We start from the raw sequence: 26,048 nt of genomic DNA on the forward strand, positions 1-26,048 counted from the left end.
TATTATTCTTATTTTAATTATTCATTAGATTTCTGTTTTTTTACAACTTTACAAAAATGTATTTGATATTTTAAGTTTACAAGGATGAATATAAAATCTATATATTTTCTATGTTGTTTATGTTTTCCCAAGGAGGATGAGGAGGAGAGGTTCTCCTATTTGGTCTCGTCGAGCAGGAATGCTGGTGGAAAACAAAAAAGATGCCAGGGTTAGCCTGCTGCTGTGTTTAATAACTGTCAGGACCAGATGTATGTAGTGAATGACGCATGGTGGCCTCTGATGGTAGTCCGGTGGGCCCTACACATTTAGGCGGGGGGGGGGCGTTCATTTGATGGGTTAGGATCACACTTAACCCATGGAGGGATGGAGGCGTGGGTGCGCAGCGCTGCTCAAAAAATTTGCAAAGTGCGCTGGCCGCACCCCGTTGGCGGAGTAGGTGTTAGAGCCCAAAGTGTGTACTGGAGTGTGTAGCTGGAGTTGATTTAGTACTTGAACATGAACGTTGCAATCATTAATACTCACTTAATGTACTCGCATGACGAGTTTCAGTGTTGGTAGAACAAGATGAAAATCAAATATGCTGAGGTGATGATACATGTACTGTATGATGTGATACATACTGCACTGTACTATCTCTCGTGTACTCTAGTGGAAGAAGTATTTGGCGATAAAGAACTAAATGAAACTTCCAGGTTGAACGCCCCAAAGCGTTCCAGGCATAAGAGAATGGTGGGGATATTCCGCTGAAGCACTTCCTGGTGTGCCGTGCCACTTCCTGGTGGACAAACGGGCAAAAGGGAGACTTTCCCAACCTTTCCGTCCGGAGAGACTCGTCCTTCCTCTCAGACTTTTCAGCGGCGCTGCTCAGGATTCCCAGGACGCTTTTCCGTGTCCTCGCTTCCGCTCACTCATTCCCCGACAGCCGGCGGCCTTGCCCGCCAACGGGACGCCCGCGTCTGCCGCTATCGACGTGCCATTCCTCACCTGCCGCCGTTAAACAGGAGAGGCCCCGGCGTGAACCCGCGACCCCTCTGGGAGGCCCGGCTGCATGGGAATGGCTCCCTGCCTCCCCAACTGCCTATTTGGAGTAATGGTCAAAGGCAGGGCTGCTGGAAGGGAACATTACTGGCCAGGACCAATCTGCTCCCAAATGGAATATACTTTATGTCAGCGCACCCATCTCGGGAGCGGACTTTGCTCGCGGCGGCAGCCATCATGATTAAGGTTGATTTTTATTTTTTTCCCTTCTTCTTGCACAGAATGTCACCCAAATGTAAAATGCACGAGGCCGCCAGGATGGGAGGCTGATTGCTGCCAATAGATTTGAATTGTGGGGCAGTTTGGCCATAAAGAAGAACATGACATGTGCTCGTTAACCGGAACGTTCTGTCAGGTGTCTTCACATTTTCACCTCCGGAGCGCCCAAGAGAAAGGAGGACCAGATTAGACATTGTCTGGCTGCAGGAAGCGGGAAGTGTGTGATTGCGCTCGAGCTGATGGAATGATGCTAACATGCTAAAAGACGCACACAATCCGTCCCAGCGTGCTGACCTCCCATTTGGGGGAGCTTTTTGGGTCTCTCTTTTCTGTGCCTTGTAAAGATATAAAAAATTGTTAAAAAGCGGCAGCTAAGAATGCGCATCATGGGACGCACCTATTCCGCCTAGAAAGCCTTCGGGAAGAAGCGCCACCACGGTGATCTGCATATGAGGCACATTGGTGGCGATCGTTATTAACCTCGTTACGCCCAATAACTACGTTCCTGGCATAGTGACACCTCACCTCACCATAGCGGCTAGCGGCTAACCGGCTAACGACTAGCATCAGCACACACTGGCTCCCAATGCCACGGGCCACTAGCTAAAGGTAGCGCTACATATTTGTTTTGGAGGCTCGGTGTAGGCCCAATGGGTGTGTCCCATGACGTGCATCGATGAGCGCCTCTTTTGCCTGTTTTTGTATCTTTAGAAAGCACAGCAAAGAGAAAGACGTGTGTTCCACGTGATTGTGGATGGACACATTTCCAAAAACAAATGAAAGTTCCTGTAAAGCCAGGGTTGGGTTTGTTTTAGAAACATTTCAAAAATGCTGCTTAGCTTTCATCATTTTTTTAAAAAGAAAATCTTTAGGGAAAAAATATTTTTTCGTAAAAAAAAAAGAAAAAAACAAAACAAATCTGACTAATTCCTAATTACAGTTTACAAAAAAGCGTGTGTGACGTTGAGCGTTTACATCATGGAAGCAGCAGCTTGCGTTTTGTGTTGATGCTCCAAGTTCCTGACGTCCGTGAATGCATCTCGCATGTGGTTGGTGATGTGTTGTTGAATAATTAGTGACTTTGGCCACTACGATAACGGGTCACATGTCTGAAACGGCGTCAGAAGGTTTGGAACGGTCGTTAGTATGAACCTACCTGTCACGGGACTCTAACGCCATCTCTGCTGAACACGGAGGAGGCGTGTCCAGCTCTGGCTTCTCTGTGGCTCCGCCCAGCCTCATGGCAACGTGAGGGTGCTCGCTGCGGCGTATGTTGAGGCTCCTCCCCCTCTCAAGGAAGCCATGAAATGGTCCTAATATGTTGCACAGGGAGCAGCGTGAGTGATGGCTGCGGCCGGGCTGCTGATCTTTGTGGGGGGGGGGCTTAGTTTGCCAGGAAGGAGCGCTGATTGTGGGACGGGGCGGCCCAAAACACATGAGGATGAATGAAGGCCCAGAAAAGCCACGCTCTGTTTCCAGATCCATTAGAGGGAGAGAGAGGGGGGGCGGGGTGGTTGGGGGCCCCCCAACCGCTCCTTGCAGTGCCTCCTTCTGGCCGCACCACAGATTTGACTTCACTTTTGTCTTTCTTCTTCCATGAAGGTATGCCCCCCCCCCCCCCCGATGGAGAGCTTTAATTAATCCTCCAGACTCGTCACCCACATGACCGAGATCTCGAGCACAGACCCAGCCTGCAATGTGTCCAAGCCCCCCCCCCCCATATGAAAAGGCGTAGTTATCCGTAGAAGATGACACAACCTTTAATTAGCGTCCTCCATGACACCGCAGGCTGAGATCTCATCAGTGGACTTTTAGGGAGAATCTAACCTTCCCTTATAGGCCAGCCCCCGGGGTGGGGGTGCGGCTTGTGCGCCCCCCCCCTTTCCCCTTTTTCCCCGCCTGGCAACACCGGGGTACCCAATAATGAGCAAGCTTGTGGGGAGGGGGGCACTTCAATGCTGCCTCTCAACATGCAGCACGGGCGCCTTGTGGGTCCTTGGAGAACCCAGATGAATGGGGGCCGGGGAGGGAGGGGGGGCATGTTCACTTGGACCGTAGGAAGTCTTCCTCAACTCCACTCATCACACGCAAAAACTTTGTGGGCCCAATTAAGAATTCCCTACTCTTTCAAACAACACAAAGTGGCTTTGATTAGGGGAAGATTCCGATAAAAGAGCTTGGCCAACATGGCCGACACGACAGGCTGTAACACGTGCCGAGCTAAAACCTGCTGATGTACAGTGTTCAGTGTTCAGGCCCCCCCCTCCCCGAGGCCGTCCACCTGGAGAAGGGGTCTTGGTTGTTTTGTCATCATACCCTAATAACGGAGTAAAGCCCATCCCAAACCAGAAGGAGGAAAAAGCAATTAAGTGAAGTGCTAAGTTCACATTACTGCTAAGTGCTTTAGCACAACGCCGAAGAAACCAAAGTTTGCTGTTCTGTTGTGCTGCGTTCAGCCCGGCTTTATTATTATTATTATTATTATTATCATTATTATTCCCTCCAATTGAATCTTTAATTGTGTTGCAGTTGGCCGACGTCTCTTTGGACTTCTTCTTGTAATCTGGTTTGGACTTTCAAAGAAATTGCATCATATGGATCTTTTTGCACACGCCGCAGCAGTTACAGCGGCATTGAACACAAGGCCGCCGTGCTCGTTATTATACTAAAATAGATGAAATATGCATAACGCCACATATGGATCATCTTCATATTGACCGTCTGATCCCAAGTAGGAAGCACTTTTTTTGGGGGGGGGGCAGCGTCAGAGTCACTTGAAGCAAATGAAGAGCGATGCTTATGATGATCATTGATTATTGATACTTGATCACATGGTCGACGTTGCAGAGTCGCAGTTAGTCGTCGCTGGGACGGCCTCTGAATACGGCTGACTGGGGGGGGGGGCGCTTGTGCTGCAAAGATGGACGCGACACGTCGTGCAAACTTGCTCACGCCGCCGCAGTCGGCTTGTTCAGGTTGTGCCTCAGTGGTTATTAGCGACAAAGGGTTGCCATGGCGATGTAGCGATTGTATACATGAAAGATGATAGGAACTACGATGACGACAGTGAGCATCGCTTGTTTTGGTGAACTCTTAAATGCGTGTGTGAGCGTGTGTGTGCGTGCGAGCGTGCGTGCGTGCGAGGGCTTTGATTTGACATGACAAAAAGAAAAGGCACCACGGAGAACATTCCAGCAGCTCTTTGAAGAGCGATCTCGCTGTGCTCGTTTGAATCATTAACTGCCCGAACGAGACGGCAAAAAGCGGGAAAGACGATGACACGGAGAGGCGGGAAGATGGATCCCAAAGCCGATTGTGTCGATGCTCGCTTTAGAGACAGCTTATCGGTCTGCGTGCTGACACCCCCCCCAAGCATTCCTCATTTTCATCTGGCCTGCCAGACAATAAGAAGATGTAGCAGGAGGGATCAGCGTTGCCAAGTGGGCCGGGTTGGTGCTACGTATATTTAGTGAATATTTACCGACTCTACATTCATTCATTCATGTTCTATGCCGCTGGTACACTAGGGTGGCGGGGCTATGCTGGAGCCTATCCCAGCTGGACTAGGATAGTTAATTGTGACAGTTAAGGGTTAAGGGTTTTCGGGGTTAGGGTTTGAGATGGGAGCAGGATTAGGCCAGGCGGTGTACACGGATGATGTTGGTATGAAAGTAAAGAATTCGATGGTTATGGCAGATGTGAAAATGTACATAAAGTATCTTTCCCAGGAAGGGCTAAGTGTTAGCTAGTTAGTAGCATTAGCATTGTGTGTTTGGGAATTATTGATGACGTATGTTGCTCCGGGACTGTCGGATTGGTCTTTATTTTAGTCCATCAAGTATTTGTTCTGTGAATTGTGTTCCGCGTTCCTAAAACGGGTTACCTTTATCTTGGAGTCGGAGGTGGCGTTATCCCTCCAAGAGGCCGACCCTCGTCCAGGCGCCCGGCCGGGGCGCATCTCGCGTGTGTCGGCGTCGCCGAGACAAAGTCGCTCCCGGTTTGGATCCGAGCCGACGCCGTCGCGACTTTTGAGGTCAGGAAAGTGTGATGTAAGCCTCGTCTTGCTCATTCTCTTTGTCTGCCTCCTTCACGGCGCCATCAAACAGAATGATGCGAGGAGGAAGCCGGCGGTGCTTTGGCACGCGCCACGCTCGGCCGCCCGCGTCTTTACGGCTCAGCGGAGCGATTGCGCTCGTCTCGGGCCGCACGGCCTATAGGTGCCGTACTAGCCGCGTGTCCTTGAGCACGCCGAGCAGCCCGGCAGCGGCGGGCGACCGCCGAGAGGCGCGTTGGCGTGGAGGTGGGGGGTGGGGGGCTGCAATTAAAAGGCAGCACGCGGCATCCCGCGAGGTGCTAATGCCTCGGATCAGCTGTTCTAATGTCATTCCCGATCCCTCTGTTATTCAGCCGGCCCCTTTGATGTATGAATCCACCGGGGACTTCATCAGTAACCACCCCCTCCCTCCCTCCCTCCCCCGGCGCTCTTCTACACCCCCACCCCAAACTACCCAACCCCCTGTCGGCACGGCAACCCCTCCTCCTCATCCTCCTCCTCCTCGGCTTGCACAGAACCTCCCCTTCTGTGTCTGAAGGCTTTTGTTGGCTTTTAGCGAGCTCAAAGTAAACAGAGTCGCGCCGCCGAGAGAGCGAGGAGCGAGCGAGAGAGAGAGAGAGAGAGAGAGAGAGAGAGAGAGCTAAAGGTGGAACATGCACATTGTCTTCCTGCCGCTTGCCGTCCCGCTCCAGTAGACGAACCCCGGCCGGGAAAAAAGGACGTTTCAAAGAAGCGGAGCCGAGAGGAAGGAAGTGATCCGAGGACAGGAGAGTCGAGTCGAGTCGGAGGATCTCTGCTGTAAATGCGCAAAGCGTCCCGCCCCCCCACGCTGAGCTCCATGGCCAACTCCGGCTGCCTGCTGCTCTCCGGCTCCGGGATGCTACCTCACTCGCTCCAGTGCCCCCCCGCCTTCCTCTACCTGCCTGAGGTAAGACACCCCCGTCCCGTCCCATCCACCCCCCCCCTCCCCGCGTCCTTTCCCTCCTCCACATGATGGCACGCGGCCCGCTTTGTCGTTAGCCCCTCCCTGACCTTTCACCCTTCACCCTTCACGTGGCCCCGCTCCTGGTCGCTTCCTCCCGCCAAACATTCCGCCGACTTTTCGCAACTTCCCCGTTTTACTGTTGTCTTACCTCGGCTGACCCCCCTCCCTTCCACACACCCCCTCCCGTGGGGATTCAGGAAGGAGGTTCCTGCGCTGGTGCCGAAAGGTGCAAACTAACCAAAAGACGGAAGCGGCGTTCTCGGCTCCCCTTCCCTTGACATTCCCACTTCCCTCGACATTCCCACTTCCCTCCTCGGACATTTTCACTCATTCTCCTCACCTCTTCCTTTTCCCAGGTGGCATGTGGCTCCCTCTTCCTCCTCGCCCCCACCGGGGTGGTTGTGGCCCCTCGCCCACCCATCTGCCCCTGTAGCCCCCCCCCCCACATGCATGTGACCGTGGCCGTACATGAAGGAGCCACAACATGAGTGCATTGTCGCATCGGCGCCGTGTGAACAACATTTGACTTGCTAACCTTTTTTATTTTTCGGGGGTGGGGGGGGGGGTATTTGAATAGAGGCGGAACTTCCTGTGGGCCATCTTCATGCAGCGTGTCGCTTCTTGAATTAAATGTTTGAGCAGCTTTTGTGGTTTTGCTGTGAATGGATCTGGTGAACGGAGCTGAGGGGAAACATCCGTCTGACTCACGCCAACCCCCCCTACCCCCCACCCCCACCCTTCTATGGATCCTCATGGGATGCCCCCCCCCATCCTACCATGTCGCAGGGCTGCCATAGAGAATGGATTATAAGGGTTGACATTAGGTGGTGTATTTCTTAGGATTTGGATTTTTATTATTGAACGACTCTTTTTCAGTCATTGGCTTGTGTTTTATTTCAATGATTCTAATTCTAGAATGCAGGGTGCAGTTGATCACATGACATTGTTGCGCGAGGGGGGGGGTCACATGCCATCTTCGGTGCCACGGTGGCCGCTTTGAGGACTGACGGCACCGGTCGAGCGTCGGTGCGTTATACGACGTGAACGTGCGGACCGCTGCTAGTCGGTAGCCGTCTGCGGATTCGTAAAGAGAGGCTTTCCTGTTCAGTTAGCTGGGTTTTGGCTGTGGGGGGGGGGGGGGGGGGGGCAAGGCTCCTAGAAGAGAAGGAAGAAGCAGCATTCGTTGTGAGGCGTCCTGATTGGATCCGTCTCGTGGCAATGATTGATTCCCGCTTTGGAATTCCCATCTTTGGGAATGTTAGGTCACGTTCCTTTTATATCATCTGTGCTTTCAACCCCCCCCTCACGCTCCCATTCTCATGCAAGGCAAACTGGAACGCTGGGAATACCCACCCCCCCACAGTTGAGGCCTTGATCCCGCCTCCCAGAGCGCCGGCGTTCACAGCATCGTCAGATACGGAAGGATCCAGGTTGGCGGTCTCGAGGGGCCGGGCTGGTGCAAAGCGCAGGGAGGCGTCTCTTTCCTGGGGGGTAATTATGGCGGGCCACGCTGCGCTATTGGCAGCTGTAAATGGAGACAGCGTGTGGGACTGGGGGGGCCTAATAGCCTCCTGTCCCCACATGGGCCCCCACACGGGCACCCGCTAGGTCCGTGTGGGCGCGTCTGAGATGAGTTTGAGAAATGAGCCTTTGCCTCGTTGCTCCTCCACGGAGCGGGCCGTCCCCGGGACGCAGCGTTCCCCGCTGACCCCCCCACGGGACAACGCTTTCCGCCGTGGACTGGGTTCTATTTCAGTCTGGCGTTGGAGTCCAAGCTGTGGCACACGCTACATGAATGTTAAACAGCGGGGCCCCCACCAACCATGTGCACGGTTAGCATGTATTCATCCGCCTGTGGAAAACGGTCCCCGGCGCCCGCCACGACCTGTTTCCTGGCAGGAGGCGTTGTAGCGTGTTAGCTTTGTTCCCAGCGTTAGCTTGGTCGCATGCGTGTCGGACTCCTTTAAGAGCCGATTGGCGGCGGAGGAACCGATTGAAATGTTTTCTCTCTTCCCTCCACCCAGGAGGAGAATTGGAAAATCACGGCTCGCTCCTTTATTTGGAAATTTCATTTGCTGCGTGCGTGCGTGCATGTTGTTGACGTGCGGAGTTCCTTATTCCGAGGCTAGCCGCCGCCGCCGCCGCCTTCATACCCCCCCCAGACCTTTGCAAATTGGACAGAATTACATTTGCGGCCTGTGCACCGGAATGCCACGGAGCCAAAGTGATTTACTTGCCGGCGAAGCTGGGCTGCTGCCTTTTTGCATTCAGGCCGCGGCAGGCTGCGGCGCATCAATACATGCATATGTGCATTTAGCCAATAATGCTAAATATCTCCCCGCGGTTGAGGCGCAGCATCCGCCTGGAGTGCTGCTGTCTATGAGCTGCACCTTCAGTGTCACGGCAATTAGCATGCGCCGCGACGCCCATGCTAATACACTTCCTGCAAAATAAAGCCACAAATGCCCCCCCCACCCCCCTCCACTGCATTGTGAAGGTTTTAATTAGCGTGCGTGCTAAACTGGCGCTCATCATGCCGCAATTAGCAGCAAAGGCTGACTATTTATACTTGTGAGGAACACGAGGCGTCTTCTAATGAGATTTGCCGCCAACAAAAGGAGCCTCGAACGTGCCACGTCCGGCGCCGAGGCCGGCGCCGAGGCCGGTGCGTGTGGGACGTGTTTACACGGCGGCGGTTCAGCTGCAGGCCGGCGGTCACACACCGTCGTTGACACCCACTCAGCCGCCTTGTATATTTATTTATTTCTCCCCGACGCCGCATCTCATGCGGCTCAGGGACCGCCCCGCCACGCTTGGATGCGCCCCGGGCCGAGCGCAGGCCCCCGGGCGAGGGAAGAGAGCAGAGGATAAGCTAGCTGCTTTCAAGCCGACACGCGGCGTGTTCCCGAGGTTTTCCATTTCTTGAAATGGCCGGCTAGCGTGCTAAAGCGGCGCCAGCAGCTTGACTCCAATTATTGCTTGACTGGAGCAGCTGTGATGATTATGTTTGTAATGTAGCGTCACCGAGCCCGCCGCCGTCCTTGAAGCGCTCGTCTCTCGCCGGGACGTCCTCAAATGAGACAAATTAGGAAGAGAGTGCTGACTTAACAGAGTGGACCCACGAGTGGGGGGGGGGGCATTAAAAGTGTGTTTTCACGAGAAGTGGCTATCAGCGGTGGAGCCACCCTGGGAGACCACGTGGGAATCGGGGTCCCTTCCATTGCTTCTGGCCTCTGGTCCACGCAGGCGGACCCCCATGTCCTTCAAAACGTACCTTTAGTTTGGGGTCAAAGGTCGGGTGGGACAGGATGTCATGGTTTAACTAGCGTGGAATGATTGGACACGGAGACGTATCAAAATGTCTTCCTTATCATATTGCGTGTTTATTCTTCTTAAAATATTATTTTGGTACAAAATTTGTTTGTTTCTCATATTATGACCTGAATAAAATATCTTATATCTATTCTATATTTCAACTTTGTGCTAGCAAAAATGACATTATTGCTAAATGAGTATCCACTACTCTCTTAATATTATATATTTATATTATATTATACCATAATATATTTTCTTTTTTTGGGGGGGGTAGTATTCTTGTTATCGGACCGTACTTTTGTGTTATGGGGACGCTTGGATTTTATTCTTTAAGTAGTTTTGGTTTGGAAGAAAAGTCCTTATTGCTCTTCATCAGCGTTTCACACTTTTTATTATTACACAACATTCCAAGGCAGCACTGTGTGTGTGTGTGTGTGTGTGCGTGTGCGTGTGTGTGTTTGGCAACATGCTCGGGGGTAAAAAGTCCAATCAATGATGGAGTCTGTATAAATAAAAATGTATAGATGCTGCAGGTCAGCATGTATATAAAATCAAATGGGCCTTGAAATTGATTGAAGCTGCTCCTCAGAAAGGGAATAAATAAATGGGGGGGGGTAGATAGGATCTGACCCCCCCGCTTTAGTTGTTGAGTTTACTTCAGCTTAGCAAGACCCCCCCGCCCCCCAGGCCAACATCTGAGTTGTGTCCCTGTCTGTGTGATCAATAAGGAAGAGGAGGCTGCTGTTGTTGGCGTCCATCTTTGCCTCCAATGGCCGCCAAGGTGCGACGTTGCTGCAGCCGTGTGCGGTCCTGCTAACAGGTCGGCGTGGCGACTGTGTGATGTCACCACGTCATCAATGTGATGCCTCATGTTAACGGCCTCACTTCAGTTTGATTGGCTAGGCGAGGAGGCATATAATGTCCACTGGTTATACTGGTTATACTGGTTATACTGGTTATCCTTGATTACTTCACGCAGCTATGGACATGACATGCAGCATGTTATCTGTAGCGCATGCGGAGGAGCAATCGCATCCATGAAATGAAATTTTCATTGAAATATTGAATTTTATTGGTCTTTTTTATTGCTTTATGTTATGGAAGTTTGTGAATTATGACTAAGGAGCGATTGCAATACAGTCGCCAACTGGTTTGTGTATTGATTACCCCCCCCAACACACACCCAAATGTGTGTGTGTGTGTGTGTGTGTAGCTGTACCTCGGGAAAACACTGATGTCTAATTTCTGCAGTAAAAGGAATAACTAATAATAAAAATACAACATTGAGATTTTAAATATAATGAAATCCTAGATGATCAATATTTGTAACGAGTTGAGGTTTTGTGTCTGTCAACATGAAAACATGGATGATCGTTAACAGGCTGACATGTAACACACACACACAAACACACACTGTTCTTCCTATGCAGTCTCCCGGCCTTCCCAAAGCCTCATTGGGAATCATCATTCCTCTTCCTCAGTGTTGTACTTTGGAGTTTTCCAGCACATAAAAGAGCAAAGAGAAAGATTTTTACGAGCCTGGTGGTCCTCCTGCCGACCTCCAGAGGCCATCTTTTATATTTCCGGACGCTCCAAATGAACTCCGGTGTGGAAACAACACTAAAATGGATCCGCCGCGTCCTGCAGTGAAATATTTGGCTGTTTCCCTTGTTCCTGGGGGCGGGGTTTGCTGCTTGATTGATGGGTCAGCAGTGAGAGAGCATCGACGTCGTTGTTGCTTGTTCAGTCTGCAGCCCAGGTTTTATCTTGCGGTTCCGGGGTCTTCGTGCGGCCGCGGTGGGGGGGGGTGGGATTAGGAGCCGGATGTCCCAACAAAGCGCAGGCGCCATTTTTTGTCGTTGCTTCTTTCGGCGTGTCACGGCCCGAGAGCGGCATGTCGACCATCTAATGGCTGACGCGGGGGCGGGCGGCGTTGTAACGCACCTTGGCGTGGGCGCTCGGGTGACACGGCGCTGACTGGAGTGCTCAGCGGCAGCTCATTTCCTGGCAAGCGGCGCCCGAATGTAATGGTAATTGTAGCAATTAGCATGGCAATGAGGTAGGAATTGGATAATAGAACTAAGATAAATATTGATGTTAATTCACACTGGGGGCGGGTGAGAGGTGGGAGGTGAGGGGGGGGTTGTCTCGTACAACTTCCTGTAAATTTATCTTCAACTGCCATTTGCATGCATTAACAGCGGCGCAATTACAAGCTCGACAAAGGCGCTGAAACTGAATCAATTACTTGTCAAAGAGGGCAAAACACCAGCAGGGGAAAATGGAAGCCCCCCCCAGCCCCCCTCCCTTATTTATTTGGAGCCTAAACCAGGAAGGATGTGCTGGAACGCCGCAACATATCCATCAGCCGGCACGAGGCCTCTCATTGGGAGTCTGTAATAACGCCGCAAAGTGATACAGATGACCCCGCATGGCTTCCCCCGGCACCCCTGCAGGTGACCTGTGGGGGGGTCCGGGGGGTGGGGGGGGGTCACGTGTGAACACGTCCAGGTGGACTTCGCTGGTTGAGCGTTGTTGGACTGGAAGTTGAAAAAAAAGAGAAACGCTCCCCGCAAGGCAGCGGCCATCTGGATGTCAGGCCGCGGCTCCATGCCCCCCATCCCCACGGCCCCCATGCTCCCGCTCCAGTCACACGCTGCAATGGTCGCTACAAATAAAGGAAAAAACTCCCTTCCGCAGCCCCTCCTCCTCGCCCTGTGTGCTGTTTTTTTCTGAAAGAAAAATGCGCGAGTAGAAAGACGGAGCGGCGGCGGCGGCGGTGGCGGCGGAGGAAACCTCATTTGTGGCGGCGTGCTGCAGCTGGCGGGTTATTGAGGTGGCTGTAATTTGATAAGGAGCACAAACTCAATGGACTGTGAGCAAGTCAGCACTTTGAGGCCGCTCGCATTTGTGTTGCCATGCGGGGGTGGCAGCGAGGGGGGGGGTGAGGTTTCCCTCCGCCACTTGGAAGGCAAGGTGGACACCACTCATCCTTGGTCTTCTCACCGCATGCATCTCATCTGAAGATCTTCACACCACAACCCCCCCCCTCCCCGGTGCCCCCAAAGTCACTTTTTGTTGTTGCCGCTTCCTGATAAGACCCGAGTGAGATCAACAGAACCTTTGAAAGCGCCATAAATAATCAGGCCGCTCAGCTTACACTTCAGATCAAAGATTAGCCTCACGTCCTGCGAATAAAAGGCTTTATTGGATTCCCCATTCCCCGCCCACGGGCCCAAAGACGGGGGTTCGCATGCAGCCGATGGAGCCGCTTGCGTCAAACAAGAGTGGCCGTCAGCGAGCGCTACGCCGGGAAAAAGTGGGACAGCAGGATTTTTGAAGTTAAACAGACTGTTAAATGTTCCCTTAAGCGGTTGGGGGAGGGGGGTACTTGCGCACCCCCATGCTGGCGTTCACACGTGAGCTGGTTGGCATGTGGCTGGGGCCAAGTCAGGGTTGGTGGTCCGCTCAGAAGGGGGCTGCCGGTCCAGCTAAAGATGCTAATATTGATGGAAGGGGGGGGGGTCGTTGTTGTTGTTGTGATTGTCTTCCCACGCTTCCAGCTCCTCGTGTTTACGGGATGGGCGGCGGCGTGGACAGTGTGTAAAACGTTAACAAGCCCCCTTTAAAGGCTCCCGTCCGCTGCGACAATAGACCCTTGGTAAATCCCTCCCGCCGAGCCCAAATCCCCCGAAAAGACGCGTCCCGTCGTGGCAGCCGCATTCTCCCGGGATGCTCGGCGCCCACACTCGGATTACAACGCTCAGACACTTGTTTACTTTCTCCCTTTGGAATCTCAATCTGGTGGGGAGGATTAGATCCTTGTGGGGAGGGGGGGGCGGGGTGGACATACAATGATGCCGGTGTGAAGTTGAAGATGAAGAATCTGTCAGTACCCCCCCCCCTCCCCTTCCCCCCATGGAGTCTCTGGTGATAAACGACATTTCATCAAGGTCAGATGCGATTAAAACATTCCTGATTTATCAAACAATGAGAACTGTCCCGCGTCCGCAGGGATCAGCGGCGACAACGCCTCACACACACGCACACACACACACACACACACAGGGAGGCTCTCACTGGGAATATCACGTATCGCTTTGGAATGACACGCCGGCTCCTGCAGCTCCCAGGTGTGCGCAGTCGGCAGAGGAGGATGGAGGGAATACGTCTTCATCTGAGACAGATGAGAGCTGCCGTGCGTTTACTATTTCTTCTTCTACCGCTAATTCTTGCAGGGCTTTCTTACCAATTGGCTCCATAAACTGAAACCTTTCCTAAGCCAAAGGAATTTTTCCCCTTCGGAAATCATTGGGAAATTACCTTATGTCCTTAAATATCGCATGATGAAATATTACAGTAAAAGGTCCCGAGTGAGATGACACCCCCGATATTCCGAGCTTTTAGGGCAATGTTTTTTTTTGTATATTCCAACATTTTCATCCCGTCTTTTCCACTTCTGGCTTTCTTCAGGCTTGTCATGGGATAGAATGGGTTGGGATGGGACAGTTGGGCTCTCTGGCGCCACCTGGAGCTTTGGCCTGCAGGGGACAGGCTGCAGCGGGGCGTTATGCTTTGTAGTCCTGAAGGGAATATAACGTCCCATAAAATACCAAACAGGAAGAAGGTGTCGGACGCCCGCTTCCGTCTTTCTCCGTCTTTTTCCGTCCTTCTCCGTGTTCCTGTGACTGAAAGCAGCCGTTACGTCTTTTTGATGTGTGACTGATAAATAATACGTACTACATCAGCTTTAGCAAGATATGCTCTTTCAAGTCTTAATATATGCACCGCATGTGCCCCCCCCCCCTCACACACACACACAGGGGCTGTATGTAAATGACTTTAATGGGCTCTTCTGTTCCCATTTAATCAGTATGGAAGTTCTGGGATACAGCCTTGTGCTCGGCGGTGTCGATGCGTCGTGTTCGGGCCCGGCCGGCCGAGCTTTACACGGCTGCTTCTCCGTGATGGGCCGAGACATGAGCGTGTGTGTGTGTGTGTGTGTGTGTGTGTGTGTGTGTGCGTGTGCGTGTGCGTGTGTGTGTGTGAGGTGATGTTCTTGAGAGGGAGTCTGGCTGTGAGGGAATGAAATATGAGAGGAACGCTGGATGTGTGGCAGTCTTCTCGCCTCCTCGCTGCTTCAGAGAAGACTCGATAATGGAGCCTGCAGCATCCTCAACCCCACCCCCCTCCCTCGCCGCCTCCCCCCCCACCACGTCTGCAAGCATTTTATGGGCTGCGGGGGGGGGGGGGGGGACACAAGCTATAAACAAAATGCATTTGGCCAATTTCCTTATCAAGTGGAATGAGTTGCCTCACATTTCAGCTTCCACGTCGCCTCTCTGGTTGCCCCCCTGCCCCCCCCCCCCTTAGTGAACCCGATACTGCTAATTCCCTGCACTCACACGGCTCAGCGTGGTGTCATAATTGGCCAGCCATTGATTTCTGTCTCCTCTTACAGCGCTCCGCACGGCGGAAGCTTCCGGTGGTATTAGTCCTGATCCCGGCCCTCCTCCGCTGTACGCATCCCTCCGCCATGTTTGTTGTGGCGGCTCAAGCCCGACAGAACCTTTCTTCATTTCCGCTGCACGCCAACGCGACATGGAGGAACGCTCGGGGTGCTTAGTGTTGCTCCTCACCACTTTGTGGTGTTCCCCAATGGGAAGCTGGCTCCTTGGTGGGGGGGGGTCTTGTAATCATGTCGTCCCCCAGCAGGTGATGGGCGGGTAGGGTGTTCAACATGAAGCTCTTCTGGGCTTCATGCGCTCTGAGAAGGCAGCAAATACTCCTTCTGAAGCGGAATTGACAGCATGGTAAAAAATGCAGGAATGCTGCATGTTTTTCCATATGTTCTTCCTGATGCCTATAAGAGCACCACGGACGGCTGACCACAGCCACGACGACAGGCCATCATGAAGGATCCGGGCCATCCGTGGGTCACTCGCATTACGCTGGAAGGGGGCGGGGGTGGCGGGGGTTTGTGAGTGGAGAAAAACCACGGCGGTGGAAAGGGAAGGCGTGGCCGAGGAAGTCCAGCTCATACATTGCTAATGTCTGCAGTGGGTAATATAGGTCTCATTCATTATGGATGTCACCCCCCCCCCCACGCCCCCACCGCTCTGCATAGAGATAGCATGCACACGTCAAAGATGGTTGTTTGCTGGAAATGTGGTGACACGTTGGACCCCAAAGCTCCTTAGTGCTGTTCCCACAGGACTGCAATCTATTTGTGGCAGTGCTGGCTTGGTCAAATTTGCATCATTGGCAAATTTTTGGCACAAATGGCTCCTGAGTCCAACATCCCATCACCCAAAAAGGAAGTTTACAGCCTTGTGGTGGCGCCTTGACGGAAGTCATGAAAGAGATCGGGGTAGCGTTCCTCTTTGGAGATCGGCTGGACTTGGCTCAACCTTTATTGGCCGCTAATTGCTCTCTCCGGCGCTGGCATTGCAATGCTGAATTCATTTGTAAACTGTCCTGGAGACTGCTAAACGCACTTCATATCTGTTTGGTCTAGTCCTGCATGTACACCCATTAGATGATGTCTTGGCACGTTTGGTACTCGGGGCTGGCTAGGCGCAGCATGCTAACTGTTAGCATGTGAGCATTTTAGCAAATTTACTAAATGCAAATACGTGCATATGGCTTGATGCGGGGACGCTATAGAACAGCTTTGGCACTTTCGTCACTAGGTGCGAGCATGCTAACATGTTAGCATGTGAGCATTTTAGCTAATTTACTGAATACAAATACGTACATATGGCTTGATGTGGGGATGCTATAGAACAGCTTTGGCACTTTCGTCACTAGGTGCGAGCATGCTAACATGTTAGCATGTGAGCATTTTAGCTAATTTACCAAATGCAAATACGTACATATGGCTTGATGTAGAAACACTATAGAACTACTTTGGCACTTTCGTCACTAGGTGCGAGCATGCTAACTGTTAGCATGTTAGCTTTTTTTCTTATTTCAATGATGTCAAAATGCAAATATGTACATGGTATGACGTAGGGTCACTATAGAACTGGCCTGGTAGCATTTTAGCTGTTCTATTCATGTCAAAATGCTTATTGTATAACATAGTTGCACTACTAACATGTCAAGAGCATGCTAGCAAACACCTGGCCAGAGGTTCACACCACCCCATCAAATTTCCATGGGAATTTTCTAGTTTGTATCTACTCCTGTTTGAATTCAATTGTAAACTGTCCTCGAGACTCCTGCTCTCATTTCACAGCAAGAGTGAACGCCGGCAGGGGAAACGCGGAGCAAAATGGAGGACGAGCAAAGCGCCAGTTAGCGTGATGCTTTGGCATCTTAACGCAGTTTTGTTAACAGCAGCGCAGCTAAGAAGCCCCCCCCGCCAGCCCCTCCCCCTCAGCGGCGTTGCGCTAAAAGAGTGCTTGTAGTTTCATAAGCCCCTGAAGGAGGTATCCCATTATGTGGTGCGGCACTGCTCGCCATCTGCTTCTCGGGCTAAAAGCAGCAATCCCAAAGGTGGCGTTGGCTTCATTGACAGCTTGCAATCAACAATCAAATGTTTACAGCGTAGGACAAAGTTGCTCCCGTCGCAGGCTAACCCGCTAAACTTCTGCCCCGTTTTCCCCTTTCCACCCCAGCAAGTGCGCTCATAAATCAAGCATCCTGTTGGACGCCATTACCGAGCACCCCCCCCCCCCGCCCTCCTCGGCAGCAGCCTAAACAATGCATGAAGCTCTCAAAAGGCAAAATGCTGTACCACTTAGCAAATGAATATTTTATAGCGTGTAACGCCACGTAGAGCCCGCCTCCTGACTGGCTGCCTTCCTCGCCGCCCCGCCCCACCCTCTCCCGCCGCAGAGAGCCTTCAAATACTGATTGACTGTCTGGCAGGGTCGAAGGTCAACTGCGGTCCAAGCAACATCTGCCGCTTCCAGGAGAATTCCAATTGCTTCTTTGGTGGAGGAGAGCACTGCATGCTCTAATTCTATTTCCTGTCACATGACAGCCAGCGCCAAGTGTCCGAACGGGGGCAACGCCGTTGAAAGGCTGGGGGGGGGCGGGGGCGAGAGTGATGTATCGCACAATTGCAGTTGTGGCTTCATTTACGCCCGCAAGCCCGCCTGGCCGCGTTCTGCGGTGCCATCATTCCGAGGCAATCATCCGGAAGCTTCCTTAATGCGCCGCCTTTCACTAAGGGATCAGCGAGCTTTCTCCTGAGGTCACCGAACTTTGGGCTAATGATCTGATCCCAGCATCTCCGACTTCAACGCCTTCTTTGGGTTAGCGCTTAGCGTTAGCATGACGAGCCTGGCGACTTTCCTTTGACGGGATATGGGACGCTACCTGGAAAAAGAGGGAAAATAAAAGAAGTAGGACATTTTCCGGCCCCGGGGGTGTGCTGCTGGAAAGACCCAGCTGCCATTTTATTTATTTTCCAACTCTGCTTTGATTGATATTCTTTCCAAGAAAGTTGGATACAGGAAACGGTTCAAACGGGAGGACGTTGGGAAGGGTTGAAAAGAGAGGCGGGGTCAGCCGTCCTGGAAAAGCCATACCAAGTACATACAGGACCGGTACTCTACCAGTACTGATACTTTTTCCTGAATGATTGAAAGATTGTTGCCTTTCATTTATTGATCATGAATAAAAGACAGGAAGAATATATTTGTCTTATGCTGTATGTCTTATATTCTCTTCCATTTGTGTACTATATTGGGTAATTGGAGTGTAAAGGTGACTATAGGGGTGTTATTTCATGTCTGGAGAGCTCTAATGCACGTACGTTCCCCAATACTAATATTTGTAAAGTTTTGTTTGAGTTAATTATTTGTAAAAAAAAAAGTCATTATCCGTGCCGTTCCGAAATACCGTATTTGGGTTTGGCCCCACCCCTAGTTCCTACTACACTGTACTTCTGTTAAATATGGAAGAGAACTCCGAATATGCGAATTTTTCACACTTTCTTGGCTTTTAACGTCCGAGCACTGTAAATATAAAAGCTATGTCACAATGCCAGAAGATGCAGCAGCACATTTCCGCCCCCTGCTGGTTAAAAAGAGAATGACGCAACGTCTCCCGCTCGCGGTAAATCGTGATATTGTCTCACCGTTTACTTTTCTTTCTGTCTTCTGCGGCCGCCATGTCAGCTCTTCTCGCCCCCTCCCCTCCCCGCCCCCGTCTTGCCGTCACTCCCTCCACTCTGATCAATATTTGGGGCTGAATCGGCTGAAAGGGGGAACGCATCGAGTAAAAATGGAGGAGACAGCGCCCTGGAGGACAGCCAGCCCATCTCGCTGGCTTGTTTATGCTCCGGGAATGATTCCCGATAGCGGATAACCTGCAGACACGTCAGCATGTGTCCACGTTGAGGGATGGCCGCGCCCCCGCCCGCGGCGTTTCATTATCGGTGCAGACGCTCTTCTGTATTCTTTTTCAAAATCTTCCCGATGCGGTCATGTTGTGTTCGCCGCCCGCGGCCTGTGCGTGGCTCCTCGGGGAACTTCCTGGCCGGTGTTTGTCCGGGGATTTTGGAGGCCAACACACACTTCATCACTTTGACATTGATTAAAAATACATGCCTCTCTTCTTCAGCCGCGTCTGGCTGCGCATCCAAAGCGGCTCTGGTCGCCGTGGCCGGCCCCCCTTTCTGGGTCCTTTAATTGCGGTGCTGCTCTGGGCGACGTGACGGAGCCCACGGGGGCCTGAGGGCGGCCCTCCACACACACATACACACACAGGTTTAAAGCAGTGCAGAGTGAGAGATCATCAAACACAGGGGTGGGCAAACTGCGGCCCCGCCTTTTAAGCCGGTCCCTCGGACATTTCTGAATGCTTTGTTTTTTAAAGCGGAAGCTGTAGTTGGCAATCGGATTTGCAATGCTGGTTTTAAATTAGCACGAGTCTTGGACATGAAAATGATTGCAGTAGTTTTTGAAGTACTTTCCAGTGACGTGTGGGTCATCTCGGCCACCACACACTGAGTCACAGCATCTAGAAGAGGAGGAGGCGTTGATCCGAAGCGGAGCAGCTCGAGCCGGTGTGACGGAGAGCAGCCTTTCTAACATAAAGTTCTGCAAAAAAGTCAGGTTTTATATTTTATGGTTGTTTGTTTTCGCCGTCTTGTGTAGTAAAAGGGAAGTAAACAGGGAGGAACAGTCACGTACTCTTCGTATGCTGGGTTCTATAGTTCATACTGGAAGTCCCACATGCTTTATTCATGTGCATTCTTAGGGGTGTTATTCAGCTGCATATTTGATATTATATTAGCTTTTTGTCACATATGTAGCATATACAGCATGCATTAAATGCACAATGTTGTTTGTCTAATTGTGCCCTGCAATTGGCTGGTGACTTGGGTGTGAAGATGGATGGATGGATGGAGTCATCCAATGGTTTATGGCTTGGTTTAAAATGTGTAAATAAGTTCTTACTTGGTAAATAAATATATTATATATATATATATATATATATATATATATATATATATATATATATATATATATATAAAGTACAAAAAGAAGAAAATAACTTACAAAGTCAAAGTGAGACATCTTTTCCAAATGTTGCATTGTTTCAGCGACAGCAAGAGTGAGCGCTCTTCTCGCCATTAGACGATCTTTGACGATTTTCCTCAGCGGGTGAAGCAAAGCTAACAGCGACAGAAACGACGTCGGAAAAAGCCCACAAACAAGCCGTTTTTGCTCTAAAACCTTTGAACCTTGGGGAACGGTTGTCCTTGTGAGTATTTGTGTGTACAAAAGCGCTTAATTATGACTTCGAATATGTTTGTGAAGTCGATGCTGTTAGTAATGTACTGCTTGTGTTTTGGCTAGCTATGTGTGTTTGGCAGAGCTAATGTACATTTGTACATTTATATAACGTACATTACAATGTACATCATAATGTACATTTCTAGATAATAATTGTTTTCTTGTACGTTACAGTAACGGCAGGCAAACATGCACGTCAAAGAAAAGGTCACAGAAAGAAGAAAAGTAAGCCTATGTATGGAGGTTTCTATAGTTGTCGGGCTGCCCAGCAGATCCAAGTCCAGACGTTTATCCACGGTGATCCAGCCCCATCCCGGTCTTCCCACACAGTCTCTGCTTTTCTTTGGTTGCTGAAATGTAAGCGGCAGATAAACGTCTGTTAGCCTCCTCGCTGTTGCCGGAGCTTTTCTTCTCTGTTTGCTGTGTGGACCACCCTCAGGTGTGTTTGCCGGAGCCAAGAGCCACTTGCAGCTTCCCACCGCAGCTAATGCGAGGCCTCGCCGCCCATTCCCGCCATCCTTCCTTCTCCCCGAGCGTGCGCGTGCGTGCGGCGGTGCGTGCCTAATGGCCTCACGTCTGGCCTGTTTTCAAGCTTTGCTAGCAGAATGCTCGGGTGGCGCAGGGCCGTTTGTTTGGTGTGGCGGGACAATTAGAGGATGAAGGCAGGCGATGGGGGGGGTGGGTATCACATCCAGCCCTTAACCTCGGCGCTACGGATCGATGGATGCCGGACCCGGAGGGGGGGAGCAGGATTGCTGATGAGGGAGGAATCCTTCAGAAAGGCCACTCGCTTTCTTTTGTTGCTCTCACTTCACTTTTTCATCATTCCTGCCCTCCGCTTGAAAGCTCCTGGTGTGTGTGTGTGTGTGTGTGTGTGTGTGTGTGTGTGTGTGCGTGCGTGAGTGTGTGAAAGACATGGCACTTAATGGACCCGGCTTTGTGAAACAAGCCCCCCCCCCTTAATTACCTTGCCAAGGCTGTGGCCTTTCTGCAGCCATTCATTCCCACTCAGTAGCGACCACTTGCATTCCAGCGTGTGTGTGTGTGTGCATGTGTGTATGTGCATGCGTGTGTGTGCGCGCTCGTCATCGTCAGTCTAATCCTCCAAAGTCGCATCAGATGGTGCGGCTAAAAACAAGTGTTTTGTTGCGGCTGGTGCACAAATGCAGCAGGCTGAGTGCGGCTGGAGGCGGCGTGCTAACAAAGACGCGCCAAAGCTGCCGTCGGCTATTTCGGGAGCGCGAGGCTGCAACGGTGCACTTCCCGAATAAGCTCTCATTCATGCGGCGATTAGCATTGAGAGCGAGCTGTAGAGGCGACAATGGCGACCGGGCCGGCGCAGATTTGACTAAATTGTCCCAGCGCTTGAGTGAGTGAGTGAATGAATGAAAGATGGAATGTTGTAAAAACATGCTTTGGATGTTCAAGACAAATATGCACCGTGTGTGTGTGCTTCAAAGTGCGGTTGAGTGGACCAAAATAAATCATGTGGAACGATCTTGTGCTCACAGGATAATTGGGACCAAGGATACGGTGAGGTGAAAGTTGGCCAATTTTGAAAGTAACACCTTACAAAGATATGAACATTTTTAAGATCATCTTATAAATTACTTCTATTCTTCTAAACTTATGTGGCCAAAAACGTACCACTTCCACACCGAATGAGAGGAGAACCTTTCTCACTCTCTGACGTGGGACACACCATGGCTGGCTTCATGACTTGATGCAGTGTTAAAGGTAATGTCATGTATGCTAACGTCTCAATGTTTTGTGTCATTACTACCACCTGGCGACTACAATACTACGTACTCTATCTACTACGTCTGTACTATGTATGTATTTTAGTGTTTTGACTAAAAACATGAAAAAGCGTGATGTTGTGAGGGATGGCTATATATGCTAGCAAAAGAGGAGGTGGTTTAGTAGTTGGTGTTTGCTTATGTTTCTTTAGGTTTGTTGACATCGGATACATATTCACCGTCTGTCTGCTAGGAGCGCCATCTTAAAGGCACAGGACTCATTTGTCTATCATAACTGGTTGCATTCTGGTCGTTAGGGGATGAAATACTTATTTTTCCCCTGTTTATGATGCCGGGAATTTTGTTTATGTTCCCCTTCGGCCAATCAAAGTGCTGTATACATCTTGTGCAAACATTTGAACCAGAAAGAAAAGGAATTGAAACTACCCTTGCTGTCTTACTTGTGGAAGCGGTTGTTGATGTGGGGGCGTTTGTGAAGCCCACCTGAGTGACTGAAGGTCCTAAATTACATTTGCGCACTCACAAAGAAGATGTTTTTTTTCTCTCCGATTAAAGCTCCAACATTAACGTCCTCTGGCCTCGTCTTCCCGGCTTCCCGATTAGCGCGGCCTGCCGTGACTCGATAACGCGGCGGCACCACTCTGAGGGCGCCATGTTTTTCTATCTGGCGGACGCACGTGTGACCCACGGGCAAAAAGCTGCCAGGCGGCTGCCACAACAACACGTCGACTCTGGAGAACGATCCGCAGCGGCGAACCGGAGCACGCATGCGCGGAGGTCAGTCCGGATGAGAATGTACATCATCATCATCATCACGGCCGCGATCATTTGGATGCAAATGAAAGGCTCCTCCCGTGGACGCTGGTCTCCAGGAGCAAGTTGGCCGGGTTAGCAGCTTGATGGAAGGGCGGCTCCCCGCTTCTTTTCATCTCCTCAGCAAAGTGCTATTTCCATTTCAAGATTGCCTTTGTGAGAGCATCCAATTACGCTGGGAAGCTCACATTGATTCTGTCTGAGCTCAACAGTTTTCTGCATTTAGGACAATTCCGGGAGGCTTTCCTCGCCTCCGGTGAGACCGGTCCGAGACCCCGTTCGGGCCGTGACAGTCAGCGCTTTTTGAGGCGAGCACGTGGGTCAAGGTTGCGTTTTCGTGCCGATCATTAGGAGTCTTCTCCACCAGGAAGACGGAGCTCCAGCTTCAAAGTGAGGTGCGCTTGTTTTGCTCAAAAAGCACATTCTTGTTGGGGAAGCAAAGTGAAGACCTGACTTGACTCCTTTGAAGGCCATCGCACTTGGGCCAGGAGGCCCAGCCTGTGGGGGGGGGGCACGTACCGTATGTGTTTAGAAGAAAGCCTTCCATCACTTCCTTATCCGGCCAATCAGCGGTATTCCCAAGCAACCTCCACCTCGTCCGCCGCTCCACAACACTTTCTTCCTTTTGAAGCTTAAAATGTCAAGAACGTCTCCAAGTTGTCTTTTGTTGAAGCTGCAGTCGAGGTGATTTGACGCTTCCACCGGTGTTTTTCTTCTGCAGTGGCACGGACAGCGTGGAGTCAAAGTGAATATTGTTAATATGTAGCGTGAGAGCCCAACTAATCCTTGTGCTCTTTCCTCCATGCTGGATAAACACGGACCATCTCTGACCTCTTTTTGTTTATATCCTCCAGACGGCAGCCAAACCTTGACTGTACTTTTCTCCTTTTGAAGATCTCCGCCGCGGATTACGCCGCTCCTAATTGACTCAATTATCCCGTCCGGTCGGAGTTTGGAGAAGTAAAGTGTGGCTCGTGAGGATTTCCTGGGCATTAAGTCGTCATGGCGGGCAGCTAGCAGGCCGGCGTATTTACCGGCGCATCCTGCCTTGATCCGGCCTCTAATGCAGGTATCAATCTCCACCTCGCAATATGGCGGCTGTCATCTCTGCTTAGGCCGCTCTCCTGATGAAATTGTCCAAAACTCCGCCGATCAATCAGGCTTGCCGGCGGATTGATTTTCTCTCACTTTGCCCGTCTTCTCTTTCTCCTGCCGCCCCTCTCATCCCCCCCTTACCCCCCCCGATGTTTGCGAACATAAGACAAATGTCACGCTGAGGCTAAAAGAAAAGCTCCACCCCGTCTTCGTAGGAACACGCTGCTTGTCCGGCGCCGTCCTTCCTGTCTGTTGTTGCTCTGCCATGCCGCCTCATGGCAGGCAGGTTGGCCCCCCGCTTCCCTCGCCGACACTTGACAGCTCCACGAATCAACACCCCCCCCCCCCCCTCCCCATTTATATGTGCCTCACGACTTTAATGAAATATTCACAGGTCAGTGGTTCCCTGAGAAATGATGGGGGTCAGTCAATTGCTTTTCAGCAAGTAATTTTCTCCCCTTCAGACGGCCCTGCTTGTCGTGTTGACAGTCATTAGCGCGAGGAGGAAGGCCGGATCGAAGCGCCGCCGTGACACGTGTCTGACAGTGGCGCTCTTTAGCCGCCGCGCCTTCATTTCCCGACACCTTTCACACGTTTTGTGCAGCCTCGTAAAAAATAACACGCCTATTTTATTTTAGCTTACATCCCCCCCCGTGCGCTTCCGGCCCGCTCCATTCCGACAAGTTAACACGTAGCCTTTGCTCTGGCACGCCCCCCCCCCCCCATTCCCCCCCATTCCGCCCCACTCCTGTGCTTCACTTTGAAGAGCGTGCCATGAAAAGCCAATCAAAAGAGACACTTCAGATTTGGCGGTGGGTGATTAGAGCTCCGGAAACGGCGGGGAAAGTTTAGCCAAGGCTCTGCTTTCTTTATGACTGGGCCTGACCTTTAAAGATATCCCCCTTGGACATGATGGATGGCACGGCCGGGACCCGGACTCTGCTTATTAACACAGCTCGCACGCCTCCTTTAAAGGAGCTGCCGTCCCACACTTGGCTGCTCTGCACCCAGATGCGCTTTGCTTGGACGGGGAACAAACCTTTGGAGTAAGATGGAGTAAGAATAAGATGTCCATGGATGCTACTTGTACTAGTACTAGTACTTGGATTCTGTTTTGTTTTCTTGACATATTTGAGAGTAAATGAAGCCGCCCGGCTCCATGGCTAGATGAATGCTAATTGTACCAACGGATCGGCTAAGTCTTAGCTTTCAAATGCTGCCAAGTTAGCTTTTTTTAACATTTTTGATAGCATATGCTGTTCCTGGAATCTTTACTTAAGTTGGACATTTGCCCGGGCTTTCTATTGCCTTATGTTTACAAAAATGTTTTTTGTTGAGATTTCTGCTGTAAAACCCACATGTGGTTCTTTGCCTGCCCGGTAGACACCCGAGTCCACAAGTAATCCATACAAACATGAAAATGCTTACCCGTCTCTGATTTCAGATCAACATTTGTCATAAAAGTGAGAATTTTCAGATTAGCTTCAGCTCGAGAACCCTCCCCTTCTCTCTTTAATTGCCATTGTTCACCGGCCACACAACCCAGGTTTAATGTAATCCAATCAGTGAGATGATGGAAGATCATCCATGACGAACTATGGTGCATTCAAGGACCACCAAAAGAAGTGTGAAATCCCAATGCTTGATGTCAACGTATTATCAGTGAAGGTAAACATTGTGGGCTGGTACATGCTACACGTGCTATCGGCTTCATTGTTTGCAGATGTGCAAGGATTCACTCTATGGCGTCCATATTTGACGAGTGATGCTTTGATGATTGACAGCAACACACGGCCGTGAGACGACGACGACGACGTGTCATTCAGGGACAAACACTCTCCGGACTTTTGGTTTCTGTGTGCTGAAATAAATCTGGACTCAATCCTCACCTCCAGGATGTGCAAGCACGGCGGCTGCTGCTGGATGTGGATGTGTTTGTTTTCCACACGTGGACGTGGGCATCAAACTCTTGAGACGTGACGGCGGCGCTTGAAACGAGCTCGCCGTTGTCCTTA

The 26,048-nt window shown here is 51.1% G+C and overlaps 1 protein-coding gene across 11 annotated transcripts in view; it reads left to right on the plus strand.

Annotated features, from left to right (window-relative positions):
- The window catches only part of LOC131102883 (RNA binding protein fox-1 homolog 3-like), a 227,654-nt gene that overhangs the window by 143,148 nt on the left and 58,458 nt on the right, over positions 1–26,048 (plus strand). Inside the window, exon 2 of one of the 11 annotated variants that reach the window (XM_078797356.1) lies at positions 6,004–6,239. The exons of 7 other annotated variants lie outside the window; for them this stretch is intronic. In XM_078797356.1, the coding sequence (XP_078653482.1) occupies positions 6,114–6,239 (126 nt within the window). In that variant the 5' untranslated portion in view covers positions 6,004–6,113. Of the gene's footprint in view, positions 1–5,656; positions 6,240–26,048 lie in introns of those variants that run through there. 3 more of the 11 variants (XM_078797357.1, XM_078797355.1, XM_058048550.2) reach the window with 3 other exon arrangements.

The sequence above is a fragment of the Doryrhamphus excisus genome, linkage group LG16 (genome assembly GCF_037039965.1).
Source record: "Doryrhamphus excisus strain RoL-2023G ecotype Guam linkage group LG16, RoL_Dexc_Guam_v1.1, whole genome shotgun sequence".
Classification (NCBI taxonomy): Eukaryota; Metazoa; Chordata; class Actinopteri; order Syngnathiformes; family Syngnathidae; genus Doryrhamphus; species Doryrhamphus excisus.